The 21,179-nt window shown below is 40.0% G+C and overlaps 1 protein-coding gene across 12 annotated transcripts in view; it reads left to right on the forward strand.

Moving 5' to 3' along the window:
* Positions 1-10,030, forward strand: part of LOC122492682 (zinc finger protein OZF-like) — a 31,427-nt gene extending 21,397 nt beyond the window's left edge. For 9 of the 12 annotated variants that reach the window (XM_043596188.1, XM_043596189.1, XM_043596187.1 and 6 more), the window contains 4 exons: positions 1,700-1,826; positions 2,110-2,205; positions 5,993-6,177; positions 7,507-10,030. In XM_043596188.1, coding sequence (XP_043452123.1) covers positions 1,700-1,826; positions 2,110-2,205; positions 5,993-6,177; positions 7,507-8,217 — 1,119 coding nt within the window. In that variant the 3' untranslated portion in view covers positions 8,218-10,030. The other 3 variants (XM_043596183.1, XM_043596184.1, XM_043596182.1) reach the window with 3 other exon arrangements.
* The last annotated feature ends 11,149 nt before the right edge of the window (positions 10,031-21,179 follow it).

A 21,179-nucleotide genomic window follows, 5' to 3' on the forward strand; every position in this document is an offset into this window, starting at 1 on the left:
TTTTAGTTGGATAATTTCTGTTGACCCATTTTCAAATTCATTTATTCTTTCCTTATGGGTGTTAACTGCCGTTCAGCCTGTTGAAGCTTATTTTTCATCTGTTACTATATTTTTATTTCTAGATTTCCATTTAGTTCTCTCTGCTGAAATTATCCATTTGATTTTGCATATAATCTTTTCTATTAGAGTCTGAAATATATTAGTTATAAGTAAAATCTTCTTAGGTAGTTTCAACATCTCTGTCATATGTGACTCTGGTTCTGATGGTTACTTTGTATCTTAGTAGTATCTTGGTAGTTTCTTTTCGTATGCTTTGTAAATATGTTTTGAAATGCGTATATCTTGGGTCAGACTCTAAACTGAGGTAACTAGATTCCTGGAATCTGGGCATGACTTTCCTGCTAGGCCTTTAGCCCAGGGGTTTGTTTAACTGTTAGGAGTTGGGCAGCATGTGAGGGCTACTGTTTCTGCTATTACTCACAATGCATCACAGGCTTCAAGTTTCTATAGAGACACCTTGTGTTTTAGGATACGGGTTTCTTTACAGCTATGTCTGTTCATTTCTGAGTTTTAAGGGTTCTCTTTGCTTTCTGTCTCAGAGACAGTCTCATTCCATGTATTTATTTATCTCCTGTCCATCTATCAGCAATATTCTATTGATACTTGTTACGCCACGCTTGTTAGCTTGGTGGTGAGAAGTCGTTGACAGAATGTGTCCTCTTTCTCCAATACAGCCTCTGTGTTAGGTCTGACCTTGTGGCCGTGGCCTTCTTGGTTCTCTTGCCCCACCCCCAACCCCAGCTGTACTTGGAGACTCAGTGCATAATCCTGCCCTTCCCCCAGGAGTAGTGTAAGTGCCCAGTGGGGTTCGCAGAGACAAAGCTGGTAAGAAGGGGCAAGTCTCAACGTCTGTGGTCTGAAGGGGTTTCACACTGTCGTGTCAGTTCACACTCAGTCTTCATTAATAAATGTGACCCCTATTCTGGTTGAGTTCTTACCTGTGGTGCACCTCAGGCAAAAACATACGTTTTGTGTCTTCCTAGATTTGGGACACTTGGGTGCTTTGTGACCTTGGCTCTCCTGTAAGTTAGGGGGGAAAAAAGTTGTGAATTTGAAGTTAGTCTGGCTCATTTTCATCGTAGGAATGAGTGGTTTTCTTATTTGGTTTATATATCCTGGGGTAGAAGCTGAAGTCAACCCATGTTTTTTAATACTTTCAGTATTTTATGTATACTGTGTTGCTTTGTAATCGTAAAGAACATTTATCCATCATGTTTCAAGCCCTGCATCTCTAACTTTTTAATTAAGCATAAGCTGTGACACAAAATAGTTAAATTTTTGACTCCAGTATACTTTTTACATATTCTAATACATTCTAGTAATAACCTTATTTTCAGTTTTGGACTATGTCATGTTTGTATAATATTTAACTTTCTAGAGAAAAAGAACAGTGTTTTATTTTTTTTAGTATTTATGACACCCAGAACATTTCGAGGCATAGGGTATTAATAAAGTAAAACAAGCATGATGTTGTTTCATTTTTCTTTCTTGTACAAAACCTAACCCAAAGTAACGTACACAGTAGGCATATTGTAACAGATACTTAACAACGAACCTGACAAGAATTAGTTCCCGTGTTTCTTTCCTGTGCCACTCCAATTCTGACCACTTCAGACTGAGCAAAAATGTGCTGTTTCAGGGGTCACTGTCATTTGGGGATGTGACTGTGGACTTCTCCTGGGAGGAGTGGCAGTGCCTGAACCCTGCTCAGAGGACCCTGTACAGGGACGTGATGCTGGAGAACTACCACAACTTTGTCTCATTGGGTAAGCAATTTGCACGCCAAACTTTGTATAGCATGCGTTTTATTTCTTAGATACCAAAACATTTGGTCTTTTGTGGTTAATATTGTTGAGACTTTTGCTTCAGGAGTCTGAGGTGGTTCATCTCTTTTGAGCACGAGGGAGAATATTTGTATTTTCACATCCCATGGAAGGTTTAAATGAGCCTCATCATGGTCCACCTCCTGAAAGTATACCTCCTCCCTCCTTTAGAATTGCTGTACCCATGCAGCTTTGCCCAAATTCTGTGTCATTTTTCCTTTTACAGGGTTTCTCATTAACAAGCCAGAGGTGATCTTCAGATTGGAGGAAGGGGAAGAGCCATGGATAGTAAAGGAAGAATTTCTATACCAGAACTACCCAGGTGAGTTAGTGAGTACCAGGAAGGTTAGTGAGGAAGCCAGGAGAGATTACAATCTAAGTGGTCAGTTTAGGAGTTGGACATTTCAAATGTTTTCTAAGAATCTCTCAGTGAGTGGCACCTACTTTTCAAGTAGAGAAAGGATATGTATATGATAAAATTGAAAGCGAAAAGGGTAATGCCTGAGAATGACTGTATGCTGGTTTTCTGATTATTCAAAGCTCCGGGTCCAAGCGTATCGTTTATGCAGACGAGTCAAGTGATAAAGGGTTTTTTGTGTGTGTTTAATAGCACAAAGCTAAAACTTAGAAAGGTAATAAAATCTAAAGTTTGGTTCTTGAGGAGGAGGGAGGAAATAATATTTTCACTGCTACATGTAGTACTTGATACTATTTAAATAAATAGGCAATAAATTAATGGGATTACAAGCTTGTATTAGATTAACTACTGTAACAAAAGCACAGCCATTGTTATTTTACAAGATTATATCTTTGTACCTAAAAACAATGGGAAAAAGACCGATTATGTGCCCGAAGAACATTGCTAAAATGAAACCCTCAGTAAATCCTACAAAGTAGAAATAGGACGTTCCCTAGTTGTAGTCTGATAAAACCAGAAATCAGTAACAAAATTATGAAGCTCAGAAGACAAACTAATTCTTTTTCTTTTGCATTTGTATTTCTTCCTTGTAAACTTCTAATATTTCTCATGTTCTTACTTCACATCAATATCAGGTAGAACTACATTCCCTCATACTTTGCTTTATTCTAGTTCCTAATTGTAGTTGGTGAGAGGTTTTTTTGTTGTTGATGGTGGTGGTTTTGTTTGCCTTAGAACGTCTTTTCTTTCAGTAGTAAAAAAGACAAAGTAAATCTGTGTTACCCCTATTATTTATTTAATGAAATTTAAATTAACCTGCCTTTTGCATTATGCATTATGGCCACACTTGCCATACTCCATTATGGCCTTATTTGGCTGCTGCAATCTTATTTTTATCTTGCTTACACTCATGCTAAACACCATTTGATCCCCTCATCAAATATCACTTAAACATACTCTAATCATTCACACCTTTCTTCATTGTGTGCTTTCTCTGACTGAATACTAAATGAGCTAATGAATGAAAAGTCCTCAGAACAGTGTTTAGTATATAAATAAAACATTTTTATTGTTATGTTGAATAATATAATATTATAGTGTAGGTTGTAATACAAAAATAACCTATAATAGTATAATAACTTATAATAGTATAGGTTAAGTGTATCTGCTTCCAAGAAACAGACCTTGAATGTTTGAGCCAATGTAATCTCTTTTTTCTCAGAGTGTCCAGCATGCAGTGGGTCTTTCACAAGAAACAAAAGCAAAATCATGATGTTTCCTTATTGTATCTATCTTTTTTCACACCTGATGAATGATATTACAGAAAATGGCAATCATGGTACTCTTTCTTACTTTGGTATATAACCTGAAATAGACATTTGATAAGCACTTGTTGATTGGAATCAAGTAGAAGAAAAATTTCATATTCTGAAAACATTGTGAGGGAACTCATTCTGATTACTTGCATGAACCTATAGTTCTGATTCATCGGGTATAAAAAGGCATAGTGTCGAAAACATTTGTGTTTGAAAAAATTCTCCAGGAATACTGATACGCACAGCTTGTTGAAGTCTATTAATTTAAAATTACTCAGGTTCAAAGGAAATCAGAGAGTTAACAGCACTTGTTATGAGCAGTGGTTATAAACTATGGTCTGCAGACCTACCACATGTTATTGTAAATAAAAGTGTTTTTTTTGCAACACAACCATATTCATTTGTTTACATATGATCTTTGGCGGATTTCATGTACCAAATAGCAGAACTCGATGTTGTGAAAGGCAGGTATGGCCTGCAAAGCCTAAAATGTGTACTGTTTTGCCTTCTAAGGAAGTTTGGCATCCTCTGGATGGAAAAATGAGGATTAAATTACGTGAAACATTTTAAATTCAGTGTTTACTTAAGAAAAATTTGTTGTATTCCCTCAAATCTAAGAAGCCATAGTTTGTAACTGGACCATCATGTGAATGAATCACTAAGGTAAAATATTATATTGTGACTTGTTGATCACAGATATGTGATCAATTATAACATGCATTCTGAGTTTAGAACTTAAATATATGTGTATCGTATTAGGTGAGATACAGTATGTTACAAAGCAGTGGTATTGTTGTGTTAAAACAGTTGATCTACATAGGAACTACTTTTAGATTTAGGGTAAATTTTGAAAGTCTTGAAGAAGATTTGAAAAGGAATTCTTGAAATTTTGGAAAAATAGTGCTATTTTGTCTTTTTTTCTAGATACTAAATTGACTATATCCTAGCCTTGGCTCTGAGTGAGGGAACACACTTTGACCTTGTAGTCACGAATGAGTACTTTAATGAGACAACTGACTAAACTGGAGCAAAGGATATTGAGTGGGGAGGTGTAGAATGGCAGCTCGAAAATCTGATATGCAGGGGGCGCCTGGGTGGCTCAATTGGTTAAGCTTCCAATTTTGGCTCAGGTCATGATCTCACAGTTCATGACTTCGAGCCATGCATCGGGCCTGCTGCTGTCAGCTCAGAGCCTGCTTCGGATCCTCTGTCCCCTCTCTCTGCCACGCCCCTACTCACACCGTCTCTCTCAAAAAGGAATAGACATTAACAACAACAACAAAAATCTGATGCGCATTTAGTTGGTGTAAATTTTGTTTGTCCGAATGGTGACTTGTAACAGTTTTCCATGTAGTACATGCTTCAGGCCAGTGGCACTTTTTTCAGCTCGGGGCAGACTTTGTTGCACTGGGCAGAAAATGTGGACAATACTTTTTAAAATGGTAAATCAACGTAAACATTACTCATTTTCTGGGATTTGGTTGAAAAAATATGATCCTTAAATTTTGATAATAAATAGAAATGTGGAAATGTGAGCTGTGAACTGTAAAGCAAAATTAAGTATTAGTATTTTGGCACAAGCAGTGTTGTTTCAAGGAAAAGCAAGTGAACATAAATGTATCATGGTAGGTTCACCTATTGAATAGCTCCAGTAGAGCGCTATGAAGGTATCAGAGCCAAAACAGGGTGATACATCCGATCTATATTGGCACAAGATTACTTAATGTTGTCATTGTTTTATACTTTCTGTTGGTTGTTGGTATTCCTGTGAATCATAGTTGGGAGGGGAGTTATAGTGCAATTTAGTGACTCTACTTAAACATCAGCCAGTTGGCTCATTCAGCAATTTACCTTGCTATTAATGCATAGGAGGAAACTTCAGCTGGAAGAATGAAAACTTGTTTAGATGTTACTAGAACAATATAGGTTTGAGAGTATGAGGTCTACTCTGTAGTCTCTCTCCTTAATGTCTCATGTTTTGCCTCTGAACACCTTTGTCTACTGGTTTTTCTTGTCACTCCAATTACTTTTTATTAGCTCAGTTGGACCCATCTTATTTTCTGTGACTTTTCTCCTACTGAATCTGTCACTCGTATAGAATCTTCCATCCTCTGTACACTGCTAATTGCATTTATATCTTCATTTCTGTTTTAAATGTTTTATTTATAAAGGGCTAAATAATTACATGTCCTTGTGTTAATAGCTTTTTTCCCTTTTTCCACTTAAGTTTTCTTGAACTAGATGGGAAAAAAGGCACTTTGATCCTAAGAGACTACCAAAACCAAAAGTCAAGTCTATAATAGGACATTTGTATCTTAATCCAGTTCCATTAGATCTGTGAAATCTTATGGTCTGTTCAATATTTTCATTTCTAGAAGACAACAAAGCTCATTACCTAACAGAGAGAATCCAGGAAAACCAAGACAAATATTTGCTACAATTTGCATTTAAGAACAAAACACTGGCCTCAGAAAAAGTTCATGCTTTAAGAAAACCATCTAATATGAGTGCAAACTTTGTTCCTTCAAGAAAAATGTCCTGTAAATACGACTTACATGGAGTGAGTTTGAAAAATATTTTAATATCAATTGGTAGTAATAGAAATTCTTCAAGAAAAAAATATGGTATTTTAAATGTATATGAGAAATTACTTGATACTAAGCAGGAAAAACCTCATGCTCAAGAGATTTCTTGTGAAAATAATCAGAATGAGAAAACCTTTGGCCATAAGAATGGTGTTATTCAGCACCTAAATACTCAGACTTCAGAGGAGACTTTAAAATATAATGATGGTGGAAAACCCGTAGGAGAAAAGACCGTAATAATTCCACACAGGCAAAATGACATAGGAGAGAAACTCTGTGAATATAAGGAACATGGGGAAACCTGTGAGATATCATCTCTGTTGAAATGTCATGCGGTCTACACAGAAATAAAACAATCCAAAAGCAATCAAATGGAAAATAATTTCAGTAAGATGTCACACCTCACTCAAGTTCAGAAAAGCCAGAGAGGTGAGTGTCTATTCAAATGTAATGAATGTGGGCAAACATTCAACTACAAGTCAAATCTCACAGCGCATCAGAGAACACACACAGGAGAGAAACGCTATCAACCTAATTCACGTAGGAAGACCAGTCACAAATCAGTTCTCAGAGACCATTGGAGGACACATACAGGGGAGAAACTTTATAAATGTAGTGAATGTGGGAAGTCCTTTTACAAGAAGTCATCCCTCATTCGACATGAGAGAACATACATGCGGGGGAAGCCCCATGAATGTAATGAAAGTGGGAAAACTTTCACCTTCACTCAACATCAGAGAACTCCTACAGGAGAGAAACGCTTTCAGTGTAATGAAGACAGTAAAACTTTCTGTCAGCAGTCAGACATAAAGAGACATCAGAGGATTCACACAGGGGAGAAACGCTTTCAGTGTAATGAATGTGGTAAAACTTTCCATTGGCAATCAGACATTAAGCTACATCAGAGAACTCACACAGGAGAGAAACCCTTTCACTGTAACAAGTGTGGTAAAACTTTCTATCGGCAGTCAGATGTTAATGCACATCAGCGAATTCACACAGGAGAGAAACGCTTTCAGTGTGATCAGTGTGGTAAAACTTTCTATTGGCAGTCAGACGTGCATGCACATCAGAGAACTCACACAGGAGAGAAACCCTTTCAGTGTAACAAATGTGGTAAGTCTTTCCATAGGCAGGCAGACGTTAATGTTCATCAGAGAACTCACACGGGAGAGAAACGCTTTCGATGTAATGAATGTGGAAAAACTTTCTACCGGCAGTCAGACGTTAATGCGCATCAGAGAATTCACACGGGAGAGAAACCCTTTCAATGTAATCAGTGTGGTAAAACTTTCTATCGGCAGGCGGACGTTAACGTGCATCAGAGAACTCACACGGGAGAGAAGCGCTTTCAATGTGATGAATGTGGTAAAACTTTCTACCGGCAGTCAGAAGTTAACGTACATCAGAGAACTCACACAGGAGAGAAGCCCTTTCAGTGTAATGAATGTGGTAAAACTTTCTATCGACAGTCCGATGTCAATGCACATCAGAGAATTCACACAGGAGAGAAACCTTATAAATGTAACGAATGTGGGAAATCTTTTTACGAGAAGTCATCCCTCACTCGACATGAGAGAACTCACACGGGAGAAAAACCCTATGAATGCCAGGAGTGTAGGAGAACTTTCTGCCAGAGGTCAGCCCTCACTCAACATCAGAGGACTCACACGGGAGATAGACCCTTTCATTGTAACGTGTGTGGCAAAACTTACCGTCATCTCTCAGCTTTCAACGTACATCGGAGAACTCACACAGGAGAGAAACCCTTTCAGTGTATTGAATGTGAGAAATCTTTTCTTACAAAGTCGACTCTTATCAATCATCAGAGGACTCACACAGGGGAAAAGCCCTATGAATGTAATGAATGTGGGAAGAGTTTCCGTCATAAATCTACCCTCACTACCCATCTGAGAACTCACTCAGGAGAGAAACCTTATAAATGTTGTGAATGTGGAAAAGCTTTCGGGCGGAAATCAGCCCTTACAAATCATCAAGGAGTTCACGTAGGGTAGGAACCCTATGGCAGAAATGTGCTATGTTTTTCCCAATACCCATTTCTCCTTCTTTATGGTTACACAACTAGTCCAGATTTGCTAGCCTGTCTTCCATACACATGAGGCCACATGACCTGTGACTCGCAATATGGGCACAAATTCCAAGCCTGTAAAAGACCTCATTTGGAATTTTTCCTACTTTCGTTTTTCTTTCCTTATCAGGGGGTAATGGAGATATCCTCAGGACAACGTGGAAGCTAGTCATTAGAGATTACAGATTCTTAAGTTGGGAGAAACCAGGGTCCTGGGCAGAGTTTTGCCTTCACTAACATCACTTCGTAAGTCTTGTCGTAGACGAGAAATAATTTTTTTTTCAGCCATTACATGTTTAGAGCTTTCTGTTGTCATAGTGTATGCTAGCCATGCTTTATCCCGTCTATCCTGTGAATCTAATGAGGGTATGAGAAACACTGTAGGTCAGAGAATTCATTAGGGGAGAAACCGCTCTCAATATCCTGCATTTTAATAAACCTTCATCAACAAGCCAAACATTTTATAAATCAGAAATTTACAGTGGAAAACCCCAAAAATGAATGTAGGAAAATTTTCACAGTCTGATTGTCCAGTAGATAATTGAGAGTAGAATAAAGCTAACAACCTGAAAAACGTTTCAAGAGTTATATATCAGAATACGTAACAAAAGAAAATTGTCAGTTTAGGAAACGAGGAAAACATCCTTACCTAGAAATGATCTTATTCTAGAAGCGATGTTTCGGATGCAGTATTAAATAACTTACAAATAATATGACACAGGATGTTTATTTAACGGTCTTGCTCATCAAGGAACACATCGCTTTGAGAAAGGCGCGAGTGAGTTGAGTCAGAGCGGCGGCATTAAATGTATATGAGTAGCATCTGTGCTAGGTCAGGCTTGCACACGACAGTGCTCTTTAACAGCTGTTTTCTGTATCCTTGATTTTTGTTTTGTACTCACAGTAGTTACAGTAGGAGCATTGCACCCTTATCTAAGTAACTTTTGTAACGTACACTAGGATTTCTGACACTAAATACTATTGTCCCATCACATATTTACACCTCAACGTATATGAATTTTAAAAGGAACATTGAATGCGTGAATGTCATGTGTTTTCTGCTTTTTGGTGGCATATATAACTCCATATAGACATTGTGAAGAAACTGTCCTTTTAATAAATCACCCATATAACATTTAATAAAGTCAAGATTTATTGGAAATCTGCAACGATTCAGCACACATTTGTTTATGATACACATATAAGTTAATTTTCAAAGGTGGCCTTGAACATGAGTACTTCGTACACTGTTCGGATTGAAAGCAGGGCCCATTGAAGACATTTCCCCCATTTTTGTGTTTTCTAGAGGGTATGTTTATGTAAGTTTAAGTGCAAAGTGCAGATATTAATGTGAACACAGAACTCTCTGCATTTGTATTTTTTTGTGGTAGGCTGCCACATTTCTGCCCTAGAATTATGCATGGTTTCTGGAAACTGTTCTATGCCTGTCACTTACTATTTGAGTGACCTGTGTAGTGATTTAATCTTTCTGCTTCAATTTCATTATCTACCTCACAGATAGTGAACAGTTTGGGTTGATGTTTTCTGTTATTAGAGCCAAAGGCAGTTATGTTTAGAACTTGAACATTAGAAATAAAATAGTCATTCCATAGTATGAAGTGTATTTCTGCTTCTTGAGTTGATACAAGAAGATTCTTTTTAGAACTTTGTATTTTGTCAGGTTTGTCTTTAAAATATATGAAACAAATGTGTTTAGAATAAACAGAATAATCTGTTGACCTCTTTGTGTTGTTGATTAAATATGGTGTGAACTAAAAATCCAACTTTTTTTTTTTTTTTGCAAATGACTAGCCAGTGGATCTTTCGCCTGTACATTCATTTGCCCTTACTTCACTGATTTGAAACCCCTTTTTTTGTATAGACACCCTTTGATGTGGCTATTGCATTTCTAGGCCCTGCGTTCTTGTCCCCATTCTTGTCATGTCTACTGCTGGTCCATAATCTAGATGGACCAACCACAGGACACCACCCTCCTTCCCTACACTGAAGATTTCACTGCTGTTCACTCTCTGCTTTTTGCCACTGTGTATAAACTCATCGTGAATTTCGGTGGTTCTGGTAACATTTTGTCATCTTCCACACTGTGCCTTGAACACCACTTATTAAAACCAGCAAAATGGTTTTGAGTTATGACCATATTTATATATGTAGCTTTTGTTCTTTTTAGCATCTTATGCTCCGTTCTATTAAAATAACTTCATTCTGTTGAAAGGCATCTTGTTTCTAATTTTTCATTGTTCTGAACAATACTACTTTGGACACTTTGTGTTTATGCAGACTACAGCTGCATCCTCAACCCACAGTAAGAAACACATTTCTGTAAATACAGCCGAGCACTTGTTGATTCAATAAATATTAGTCACTATGTAGAAGGCGTTGTACAACAGTGAATACAACAGAAGTTCTAATCTAATCTTCCCAAGGTTAAATTCCAGTGAGACATAATCAGCGTTGTCAGAAGAGAGAAACCACAGCAGCGATTTGAACAGAAACAACATGATACAAGGAATTGTTAACTTGGTGTACTGTTGTCTAGGGATCTAAAAGGGTATACGGGGAACCCTGAGATATGAAGAAGAATCTGAAAGGGAAAAATAAGAGTCAAGTGTATCCCTAGGATAGCAACTGCAGGCAGCAGCTCCAAGCTCTAGGCTGGTAAAATGAAGGGAACAGGGTAGGCGTCCCTCAGAGCTGAAGTGCAGAACTCCAAAGGAACCTGTTCCACTGCTGGGGGTATCTGAGCCCAGAGGAATGGCCTCACAGGTCTGGGACCCATATTGGCTGCCTGACATTGGTACTTGTGATGGGGAAACACTGTAAAAGTGAATTCAGCGCCTTGTCCTCAGAGGACATTACACCTGACCGGGTGAAGAAGCATTGGTAAGGTGCTGACAGCACAGGACATAGAGGGGAAGCCCACAGGAAACAGGAAGAAGCATGTCCCTCTTCCCTCCACCCTTGCAACCCGCCAGCATATACTATTGGCAAAGTATGACAGCTGGCAAAACAGAAGTGTGGTTACAGTAGAAAAAGTTGGCTCAGCCAGCCTAGTCAAGCGATTAAAGTTAACATAAGTAATACTGACAATTAGTGTCATTCGATAGTATTTAATTTGTGTACCATCTAATAGGATGCAGTGAGAATACAGCCAAAAATGCATAACCTGAGTCAAAGCAGAGAGGAACATCAAACCCATGTTGAGGCACACTCTTTAAAATAAATGACTTGTGGGGCACCTGGGTGGCTCAGTCGGTTAAGCATCTGACTTCGGCTCAGGTCATGATCACGTGGTTTGTGAGTTTGAGCCTGCCTCGGGCTCTGTGCTGACAGTTCAGAGCCTGGATCCTGCTTCGGATTCTGTGTCTCTCCATCTCTCGGCCCCTCCCCTGCTCATGCTCTGTGTCTCCCTGTCTCAATAAATAAACGTTAAAAAAAAAATTAAAAAATAATAAAATAAATGACTTGTGGCACGACTGGGTTGCTCAGTCAGTTAAATGTCCAACTTCAGCTCAGGTCAGGAGCTCGCGGTTCGTGAGTTTCAGCCCCATGTTGGGCTCTGTGCAGAAAGCCTGGAGCCTGCTTCAGGTTCTGTCTCCCTCTCTCTGCCCCTCAGCCGCTCATGCTCTTTCTCAAACAGTTAAAAGAAAAATTTTTTTAATAAATGACTTGTGATCTTCAAACATGTCATGATCATGCAAGTCAAGAAAACTAAGAAAGTGTCCCAGGTTGAAGGAGACGGAAGAAATAGCAAATTACAATGCAGGATCATGGATTAAATCATTTTTCTGTAAAGGGAATTATTTAGAAAATGGGTGAAACTTGAATGAGGTCTGAGGATGAGGTGGTAGGTATTAGTGTTAGTTTCCTGATTTTGAGGATTGAAATGTGATCATGTATTCTTGTTACTAAAGTATGTGAGGTGTTGGAACATGCTGACAACCTACTCTCAATAATTCAGAGAATAAAAGGTTATTTGCGCTACTCTTGCAAATGTGTTCTGAGTTTAAAATTATTTCCAAAGACTAATGTAGCTTGTACTTGATAAGTAAATCACCTACTCTTTAACTTAGTTAATAATGTTAAGCTACAAGTTAAAACACAGACTTAGTTAAAAATTAAACTGATTCTAAGAAGCTTCCCTAGAGGAAGTCTGTGTATTCAGAGCAGAAGAGACAGGACTGTGAGCTGATTACTGTGTGCTTATAACTCATACGTGGATCTTTGGGTCACATTCTTTGAAACAATAAAGGAAATTGAAGGGCATTGGCAGCTATAACTGGTAACCATGCTTACTCCTGAGTTGATGGTCTCTCGGTTCAGGCATTTTATTCTTGGGCTGACACTAGCCATTGTACGGGGAGGAAGGAGTGACTGGGTTATCTTAAGTAAACTTCCCCCCTCTGTGCCCTCTATATAATTACTAAACGTATGTTGTCAAACATTTACTAAGTATCAGGCCCTGTGCTATAAGTTATCAAATTTAACTTTTAGTAAGCCAGGGGAGTGTGAATGAATGGCTATATTAGTGACGATGAGAATGTGGATCAGGGAGGAGACATCACTCTATCAACGTCATGTGGAACGTAGGAGCTATGGGTAGGAACCTTGTGGCATCCTTAATGTGACTAGAAATTAGACCCTGTAGACCGTGTTGTCTAATTGTACATTTTAGTTAATCCAGGCTGCTATAACAAAGTCCATAGACTGGGTGGTTTATAAACAGCAGATACTTATTTCTCACGCTTTTGGAGCATGGGAAGTCTAAGATAACAGCCCTGGCAGATTTTGTGTCTGGTGAGGGCCTGCTTCTTGGTTCATAGAGGTCTGTTTTCTCCCTGTGTCCTCACATGGCAGACGTGGTGAGGGATCCCTTTGGGGCATCTTTTCTGAGGGCACTAATCCCATTCATGTGGTCTCCGCTCTGATGACCTAATCATCCCCCGAAGGCCCCACTTCCAAATATTACGACATTGGGATTAGTTACCCACAAAATGATTTTTTTTTGGAGGGAAGGTGACATGGGGCATAAACAATCTATAGCATTATTTCATTTTTATTATTTTTATTTTACAAATAATATTGGAATACATGTATATATTTTTTAATTACAACTATTCCTTTTTTTCTTCCTCCCCTTCCCAGTACAGGGACAGCAGTCCCAATGCAGGCCAGTGAGGGGAAGTGAAGAGGAACAGAATAGTGTGGCTGCTCCCATTACGGAAACACAGGACACTAGGGAGGTGGGGATTAAGGAGATTATAGATAGAGGAAATGGTTGGCATGGGTGGAGATTGATTACATTGAGGGCAAGATGAAATATATTGAAACTGATGGCCAAATTTCCCCCTGTTGAAAGTATTTACAAATATAGAAAGGCAGAAGACTAAGCAGAACCCTGAGGTGTTGACATAAAAATATTTATAGGTGTGTATGTCTACATATGTGTGTAGACACATGCATGTGTATATGCAAATGTACGTGTGTGTGTGTGTGTGTGTGTGTGTCCTCCATACATGTATTTCCTAGCTCTTTATACTGAGATTGCTTAGAAGCAAGTAAATCCTCACAGCAATGAGCACTACCTTCCAGAGTCTGGTGCCTAGATACTACCTTCCACTTAAAGGAAACAGAACTCCTTTGTAAATGGCCGATTCCAAACTTGGGCCAGGGAAAGCAGATGAACCTAAAATATCTTCTTGAGGGAGAAGGCAAAGAGCTGCTCAAGGAATAATGGGGGCATAGCAAAAGTACACAAAAGCCATCTCAAAGATGCTCCTGTTGGCCAAATCTGAAACAATTTGAGCATAAAAACAAATAGTAAGAATGGAGTATAATCTTTGGTACAAAACAGAAAGCCATGAATCCGTATTGATATAGAAATAAATGAATGGGAGAAGGGGAACCTTTTCTTTACTAATATATGTATGAGGAATAATGGAAATAAAAAACCAGTATTTGATAGTGACTGATTCAGGTGAGATTATTAACAGATACTAAGATTGGCGAGTGGGTGAGGGACAGATTATTGGCATAATCTCAGAACATATCTCCACAAATACCAGTTTCAAAGGGGATAATGGTGATTTTTTTGGCAGGGAAACTTACCAGACACCAAAATGACAAGATAATCAAGGCTAATATCACCACTGTCAACAACGTGTGCCCCACGACGCGACGCATTGATCTATCTTCTCTGTGGTTACTACCAAGAAAGCATGACCTAAGTCTGGTGATGAAACATAGGATAGACCCAGACTGGTGACATCCAGGACCAGGAAGGAAAAAGATGTTGGGACAGCTGTTGAGATTTGGAGGGGGTTTGTGGATTTGACAGTAGTGTTCTGTTAAGGTTGATTTCCTGACTTGCTTGTTTGGATGGTGGTTCTGTAGGAAAGTGCCCTCATTTTAGGAAAAGGCATAATGGAGTACTTAGGAACTGTGATATATGGTGTCTGTTGTTTGATCTCAAATAGGAAAAGAATGATCATACGAGGATAGTTGATTAAATAGGTACTACATGCAAAAAGAATGCAGTGAAATGTTAACAGTTGGGGAATCTAGGTAAGGAGGATATCGGAATTTTTGCATTGTTCTTGGAACTTTCGTGAAATTTGAAATTATTTCAAAATGATTCATTAAAGAATTAATTTCTTTGGACCCACCACCTTTACATTGGTAGCCTGCCTTGCTTTAACCATTGCTACTAGTTCAGTGTGTAACCTTTTACATCTTCTTTTACTGTATAGTTAAAACCCACATATATGTATGTAAAAAGAATATATAGTAAGAGTACTGTCTTTAAGATTGTTTTAGTTACGCAATTTTTTTTTAAATTTTTTTTTTCAATGTTTATTTATTTTGGGGACAGAGAGAGACAGAGCATGAACGGGGGAGGGGCAGAGAGAGAGGGAGACACAGAATCGGAAACAGGCTCCAGGCTCTGAGCCATCAGCCCAGAGCCCGATGCGGGGCTCGAACTCACGGACCGCGAGATCGTGACCTGGCTGAAGTCGGACGCTTAACCGACTGCGCCACCCAGGCGCCCCAAGTTACTCAAATTTTAAATGACCTCATATAAACATTGATGAAGTCTGATTTATTATTGTAATGTTGAAAGAATACAAGTTCTGAATTATTATTAGTTGTCTGGAATAACAAAATGTTAAAACTGACATCTCAAACGAAGTACAGATTGTCCCTCTGGTTGCCATATGGTAATGATACTTTAGCTAGTAAGCTGAAATGCATTCTGTAATTGTTTGTATCTTGTGAATGAACCCCACTCTTAGATAAGTGTATAGGAAGTTTTATGTGTTATTTGATGATTTGGGCTTCTTTTATTTATTTTTAATTTATTTTCTTTTAAATGTTTATTTTTGAGAGACAGAGTGCAAGTGGGGGAGGGGCAGAGAAAGAGGGAGACAGAGGGTCCAAAGCGGTTCTGTGCTGACAGCACAACACCTGACGCAGGGCTCAAACTCATGAACTATGAGATCATGATCTGAGCTAAAGTCAGACGCTTAACCAGCTGAGCCACCCAGGCGCCCTAGGCTTCTTTTAAATTACAAATTGAAATTGAAAATATCTCTAAAAAAGGGAAGAAAGAAAATGTTCCTTAAAATCTTTAAAAGTCAGGTGCCTGAGTGGCTCAGTTAGTTAAGCGTTCGACTCTTGATCTCAGCTCAGGTCTTTTTTTTTTTTTTCCTTAATGTTTATTTTTTGAGAGTGTGTGAGCAGGGTAAGAGCAGAGAGAGAAAGAGGGAGACACAGAATCCAAAGCAGGCTCCAGGCTCCAAACTGTCAGACAGAGCCCGATGCAGGGCTCAAACCCACAGACCGTGAGATCATGACCTGAGCCAAAGTCAGATGTTTAACTGACTGAGCTACCCAGGTACCCCTCAGCTCACGTCTTGATCTCAGGGTTTTGAGTTTAAGCCCCGCATTGGGCTCCATGCTGGATGTGAAGCCTACTTAAAAAAAGAACCAAAAAAACCAAAGCAAACCAAACAAACAAAAAACACCCCAAAACAAAAAACTTCAAAAGTCATCTAAATAAAGGAAATTAAAAACCATCATTAGGCAAACAACACATCAATGATTGCTGTAGACACTATCCATTAACAGATACTAATATTAGAAGGCTATAAATTTGAAGAGAAATGGCATAGTTGCATGGCCTGAAATGATCTCCTCCAAGATACTCACAATGTGAAAAGTTGTAACTTTACAGCAGAGGACCCTGGCAGACAGAACTTTACCAGAGTGGTTAACATCTCCAGTAATAAGACACAGCAGCATCACGAACCTCCTGACCGGATGCTCTGAGAAGCACAGGTCTCTTCTGTGGTATTCTTGCCCAAAACATACAATATCCTCCCAATCATGAGAAAACATCAGCCAAACACATTGAGGGACATTCTACAAAATAACTGACCAGTATTCATCCAAGTGTCAAGGCTGTGAAAGATCAGGAAAGACTGAGGAGCATCCCTCCAATCAGGTGACATTTCCTGCACAGACTACAGATACCACGTCTTAGAACTCCAGCTCATACTCTCTTCTGAATCTAGGACCAAACCTTCCACAGTCATAGTCCTCGATGGCTTCTGAGAATGGCAACATCTTCCGGGTTTTGCCCACTTCTTGGGAGATGAATAACAAATTCTGATCAGAAATATAAAATATGCTCATTTTTGAACTTCTCTTATTGCTCTTTAGCTTTGGAGAGGGAACTCAGGCTAGAGAGTGTTATCTTCCAGGTCGAATTCCTGTTCATTGTGCTGGGCCTTGGGTCCTTGAGAATGATACACTTGCATAGAAACTTCATCCAGGGTGCCAAAGTCTGACTCTCTAAGGATGCTCAGTTCCCTAGAAACTCAGACTGTACTTTGTATAAACTCAAATGCCACTGGGGACACAGTGTGGTGGGACAGTGCAGGTATGTCCTAGGGACTTCAGTTATGCTGTGTTCTAAGGACTCTGAAGAGACAGCCAGAGATCACAGAAAGATAATGCCCATTTAGTAATCTCTGGTCCCATATCCATCCCAGCACGTCCTGGGGAGCTTGGAAATGCTAAGTGAGCTGAGAGCTCGCACAATGGACCTGTATTCTATAACGCATAGGGATTATATATATATACATATATATATATATGTATATATATATGTATGTATGTATAAAGATATCTATATAGCTATATATATAAAGCTATATGTATAAAGCTATATATATATATAAAGATATATATATATAAAGATATGTGTGTGTGTATATATATATATATATATATATATATTTAGAGCTTGGTTTCTGAACATGGGGCACTGTTGCCTTTAATCCTTTTGGTTGGGTCTTTCCTGGGTCTTGGGCAATTCCCTCACACACATGCTTATCGTCTCAGCATCTTCCTGTCTGGGCCGCTCTGTCCTTTACCTCGGCCCTGCAAACTTTAGCTGCTCTCATGAATGCTATGTAATGGTGCCCTTTTACCTGTAAGAAGGTAACTTCATCTGGTGTCAAGAACTTACAAATTAAGTACAAGCTTATTTTCTATGTCTCGGAATCTTTTCAGATGAGCTATTGAATCATTGTGGTTTCAACCTTTAATACCATTCTGATTAAAAAAAAACCAAACCTCTGGAGTAGAATTTTGATGCGAACATGATGCATAGAATGTGAATACCCCACCATTCTGCAAGTAATAATTTAGAGGAAGATACTTTGCATAATATACATGAAATGTGGAGAAAATAAAGTATTAAAATACAAGTACCTTATAATGCTCATAGATTAATGTTTTTGAAAACTGCACCCATCCTTCTATGCATTTATTCTTGTTGTGGCGGAATAGTGGCCCCCAAAGAGGTGCACATCCTAATCCCTAGAATCTGAGAATGTTACCTTACCTGGCAAAGGAGACTTAGCAAATGTGTTTAGGTTAAGGATCTTGAGATGGGAGACTATCTTGAGTTATCCCAGTGGGCCCAATAGAATCACAAGAATTCTTCCAAGGAAAGAGGGAGGCAGGAAAGTCAAAGTCAGAGAGATGTGACAACATGGGCAGAGGTGGCAGTGATGCAGGATGACAAGGCAAGGACAGCCTTTAGAAACTCGTAAAGGCAAAGAAGTGGATTCTCCCTCCCATAGAACATCCACAAGGAATGCAGCCCTGACACCTTGATTCTAGCCATGTGATACCTGTTTTGCCCTTCTGAATTCCAATAGCATACTCAACTTGTGTTGTTTTAAGCCACTATGCAGTAATTTGTTACAGCAGCAACAGGAAATTAAAACACCTCTAAACGGTTAATTTTGAATTATGAGGAGTATGAATTTGTTTTTCTTTATTTATCACTTTAGGATAAGTGGGTACGTTTTTATTGAGATAAAATTGACATATTAACATTGGGTTAATATGGACTTATATATCTACCAGCTGCTAAGTTTGTACCCTTAAACAACATCTCTCCTGTTCCCTGAACGCCCAGCCCTCAGTAACCAACATTCCACAATCTGTTTTTGTGAGATAAGCTTTTTTAGATTCCATATAACTGTTATCCTGCAGTATTTGTCTTTCCCTTTTTGACTTATTTCACTCCCATAATGACTTCAAGGTCTCTTCATAGAGTTGCAAGTGGACAAGATTTTCTTTCTCATGGCTGAGGAGTAGTGTGTTTTATGTATTTACCACACACCTTCTTTAGCCATTCATCAGTTGATAGACACTTACATTGTTTCCATATCTCAGGTATTGTGAATAATAATGCAGTAAACATGGGAGTGCATGTATCTCTTCAGTGTCCTGTTTTCATTTTTTAAAAAAAAATTTAATGTTTATTTTGATAGCGCATGCACACGAGTGGGGGAGGGGCAGAGAGAGCGAGACAGAATCCGAAGCATTCTCCAGGCTCTGAGCTGTGAGCCCAAAGCCTGACATGGGGCTTGAACCCACAAACCGTGAGATCATGGCTTGAGCCAAAGTTGGGCCCTCAACCGACTGAGCTACCCAGAAGCCTCGAGAGAATATGCTTTTATAAAGTACATATTAAAAGTACACAAAAATCAAAGAAAAAAGTATGTACAAAAATTTGTTCAGATTCTTAGTGGAATGTTGTTAAAGAATATTGAGTCTTTCATTGAAAGGGTCAATCTCTTGGGGTGCCTGGGTGGCTCAGTTGTTTGGGCGACCAACTTCGGCTCAGGTCATGATCTCACCACTTGTGAGTTCGAGCCCCGCTTCAGGCTCTGTGCTGACAACTCAGAGCCTGGAGCCTGCTCAGGATTCTGTGTCCCGCTCGCTCTCTGCCCCTCCCTCGCTCCTGCGCTCGCTCTCTCTCAACAATAAAACGTTAAAAACAAACAAACAAACAAACAAACAAACAAACAAACAAAAACCGGTCAATCTCCCATTTCTTCAAGTAATTTTAACGTCACAGAGGAAAGAATATGTAGACGAATAAAGAAATTTTGTTTTGGACTGTCGATTTTCTGATGTATCCTCAATTATCATTCATTGTTGTGATTTTGATGAACAAGCTTTCTTGATACCGCCCTTGACCCCTGGCTTTTTATTTCATGAGAGAGTTGCTGATGGTGACAGATGCTAATTTTTTTCATATTCTTTTATTGTATTGATGGAGTCTATTTCATAGTATTTCAAAAAGTGAACTCGACAAGCAGGTTGCTTTCCTTGACAGTTCTAGTCTAATTGCACACTGGTGTCACCTAGAATTCAGCTGCAATCCGCAACTTTTGGGGAGTCCCTGACGGGCTCTGACTGCTTGGGTAACTAGGTCAAGCTCCCCAAACTTCCCACGTGCTAGGTAAAGACTGCACTCTCAGCCACCCTCCAACCACTGGTCGGTGAATCTGCAGGGAAAGGTAGTTTTCTGCCATTCGGCGCGGACTGCTCACACTGTCCGGTTCTGCGCATGCCTAGTTCTGCGCATGCTTAGTACAGCCTTCTGCCTCCGGGCACTTCCGCCAGGCTTTTCCTCCCCTCCCGTTTTCCTCACTTCTCGCGTGGGAGGCGGTTCCCAGGCCGCCGAATCTCTGCGCTTTTCTGGGGTCAGTGCCTCGTGACGAGGGAGCGATAGGTGAGCGCGGGACGGTTGGACGAGGGCCGAGGGGGCGGCGCTGCGCTGACTGGGAAGTCGCGGGGCGGCTGTAGGCGGTCGGTGCCGGTTTGTGTGGAGGAGGTCCGTGGACCGGTGACGGCGGGATGGGGACGTGTCCATCAGCACGAGAGGTCGGGCCCCCCGGTGCTCAGTCCCTGCCGGAGCGGCCGGGGCCGTTCGCGGGGCCCGGGTCTGGAGGCCGCGGGAGGAGGGCGTGTGTCCGGAGGCGGTGGGAGAGGGACGGCGCTGCGGCCGGGAGGGGGGCCCAGGAGCGCGTCGGGTGGAGGCGGGGTGGTCCGGGAAGACGGGCGCCCCTGCCTGGGCTGACTCGGTTACCGCCCCGCCTCCTGGTTCTCCTTGTATCCTTCCTGGAGTCTGAGCGGCTCTCCAGTGGGGTCCGTGACTGCTTCTTGAGGCGTGGTGTTACTCAGTCCGGCATGAGGGAAGGATCTCCAAGAATCCCTTACTTTTTGTCTCATTGAATAGAAACATTGTTTGTTTGTTTGTTTGTTTTTCTTCTCGAAGGTTACTGACTTATTCAGAACCACAGTTTGTTAGTGGCGAAGACTGGAAGTTGTGTCTCCCGACTCCAGAGAGACTGCCTGCTTTTCCACACGAGGAAAGGCAAATTACTTTATAAAAAGATCCTTGTTTTTAAAATTTTTATTTTTGAGAGAGAGAGAGAGAGATAATGACTGTGAGTGGGGGAGGGGCAGAAAGAGAGGGAGACACAGAATCTGAAGCAGGCT

The sequence above is a fragment of the Prionailurus bengalensis genome, chromosome D2 (genome assembly GCF_016509475.1).
Source record: "Prionailurus bengalensis isolate Pbe53 chromosome D2, Fcat_Pben_1.1_paternal_pri, whole genome shotgun sequence".
NCBI lineage: Eukaryota > Metazoa > Chordata > Mammalia > Carnivora > Felidae > Prionailurus > Prionailurus bengalensis.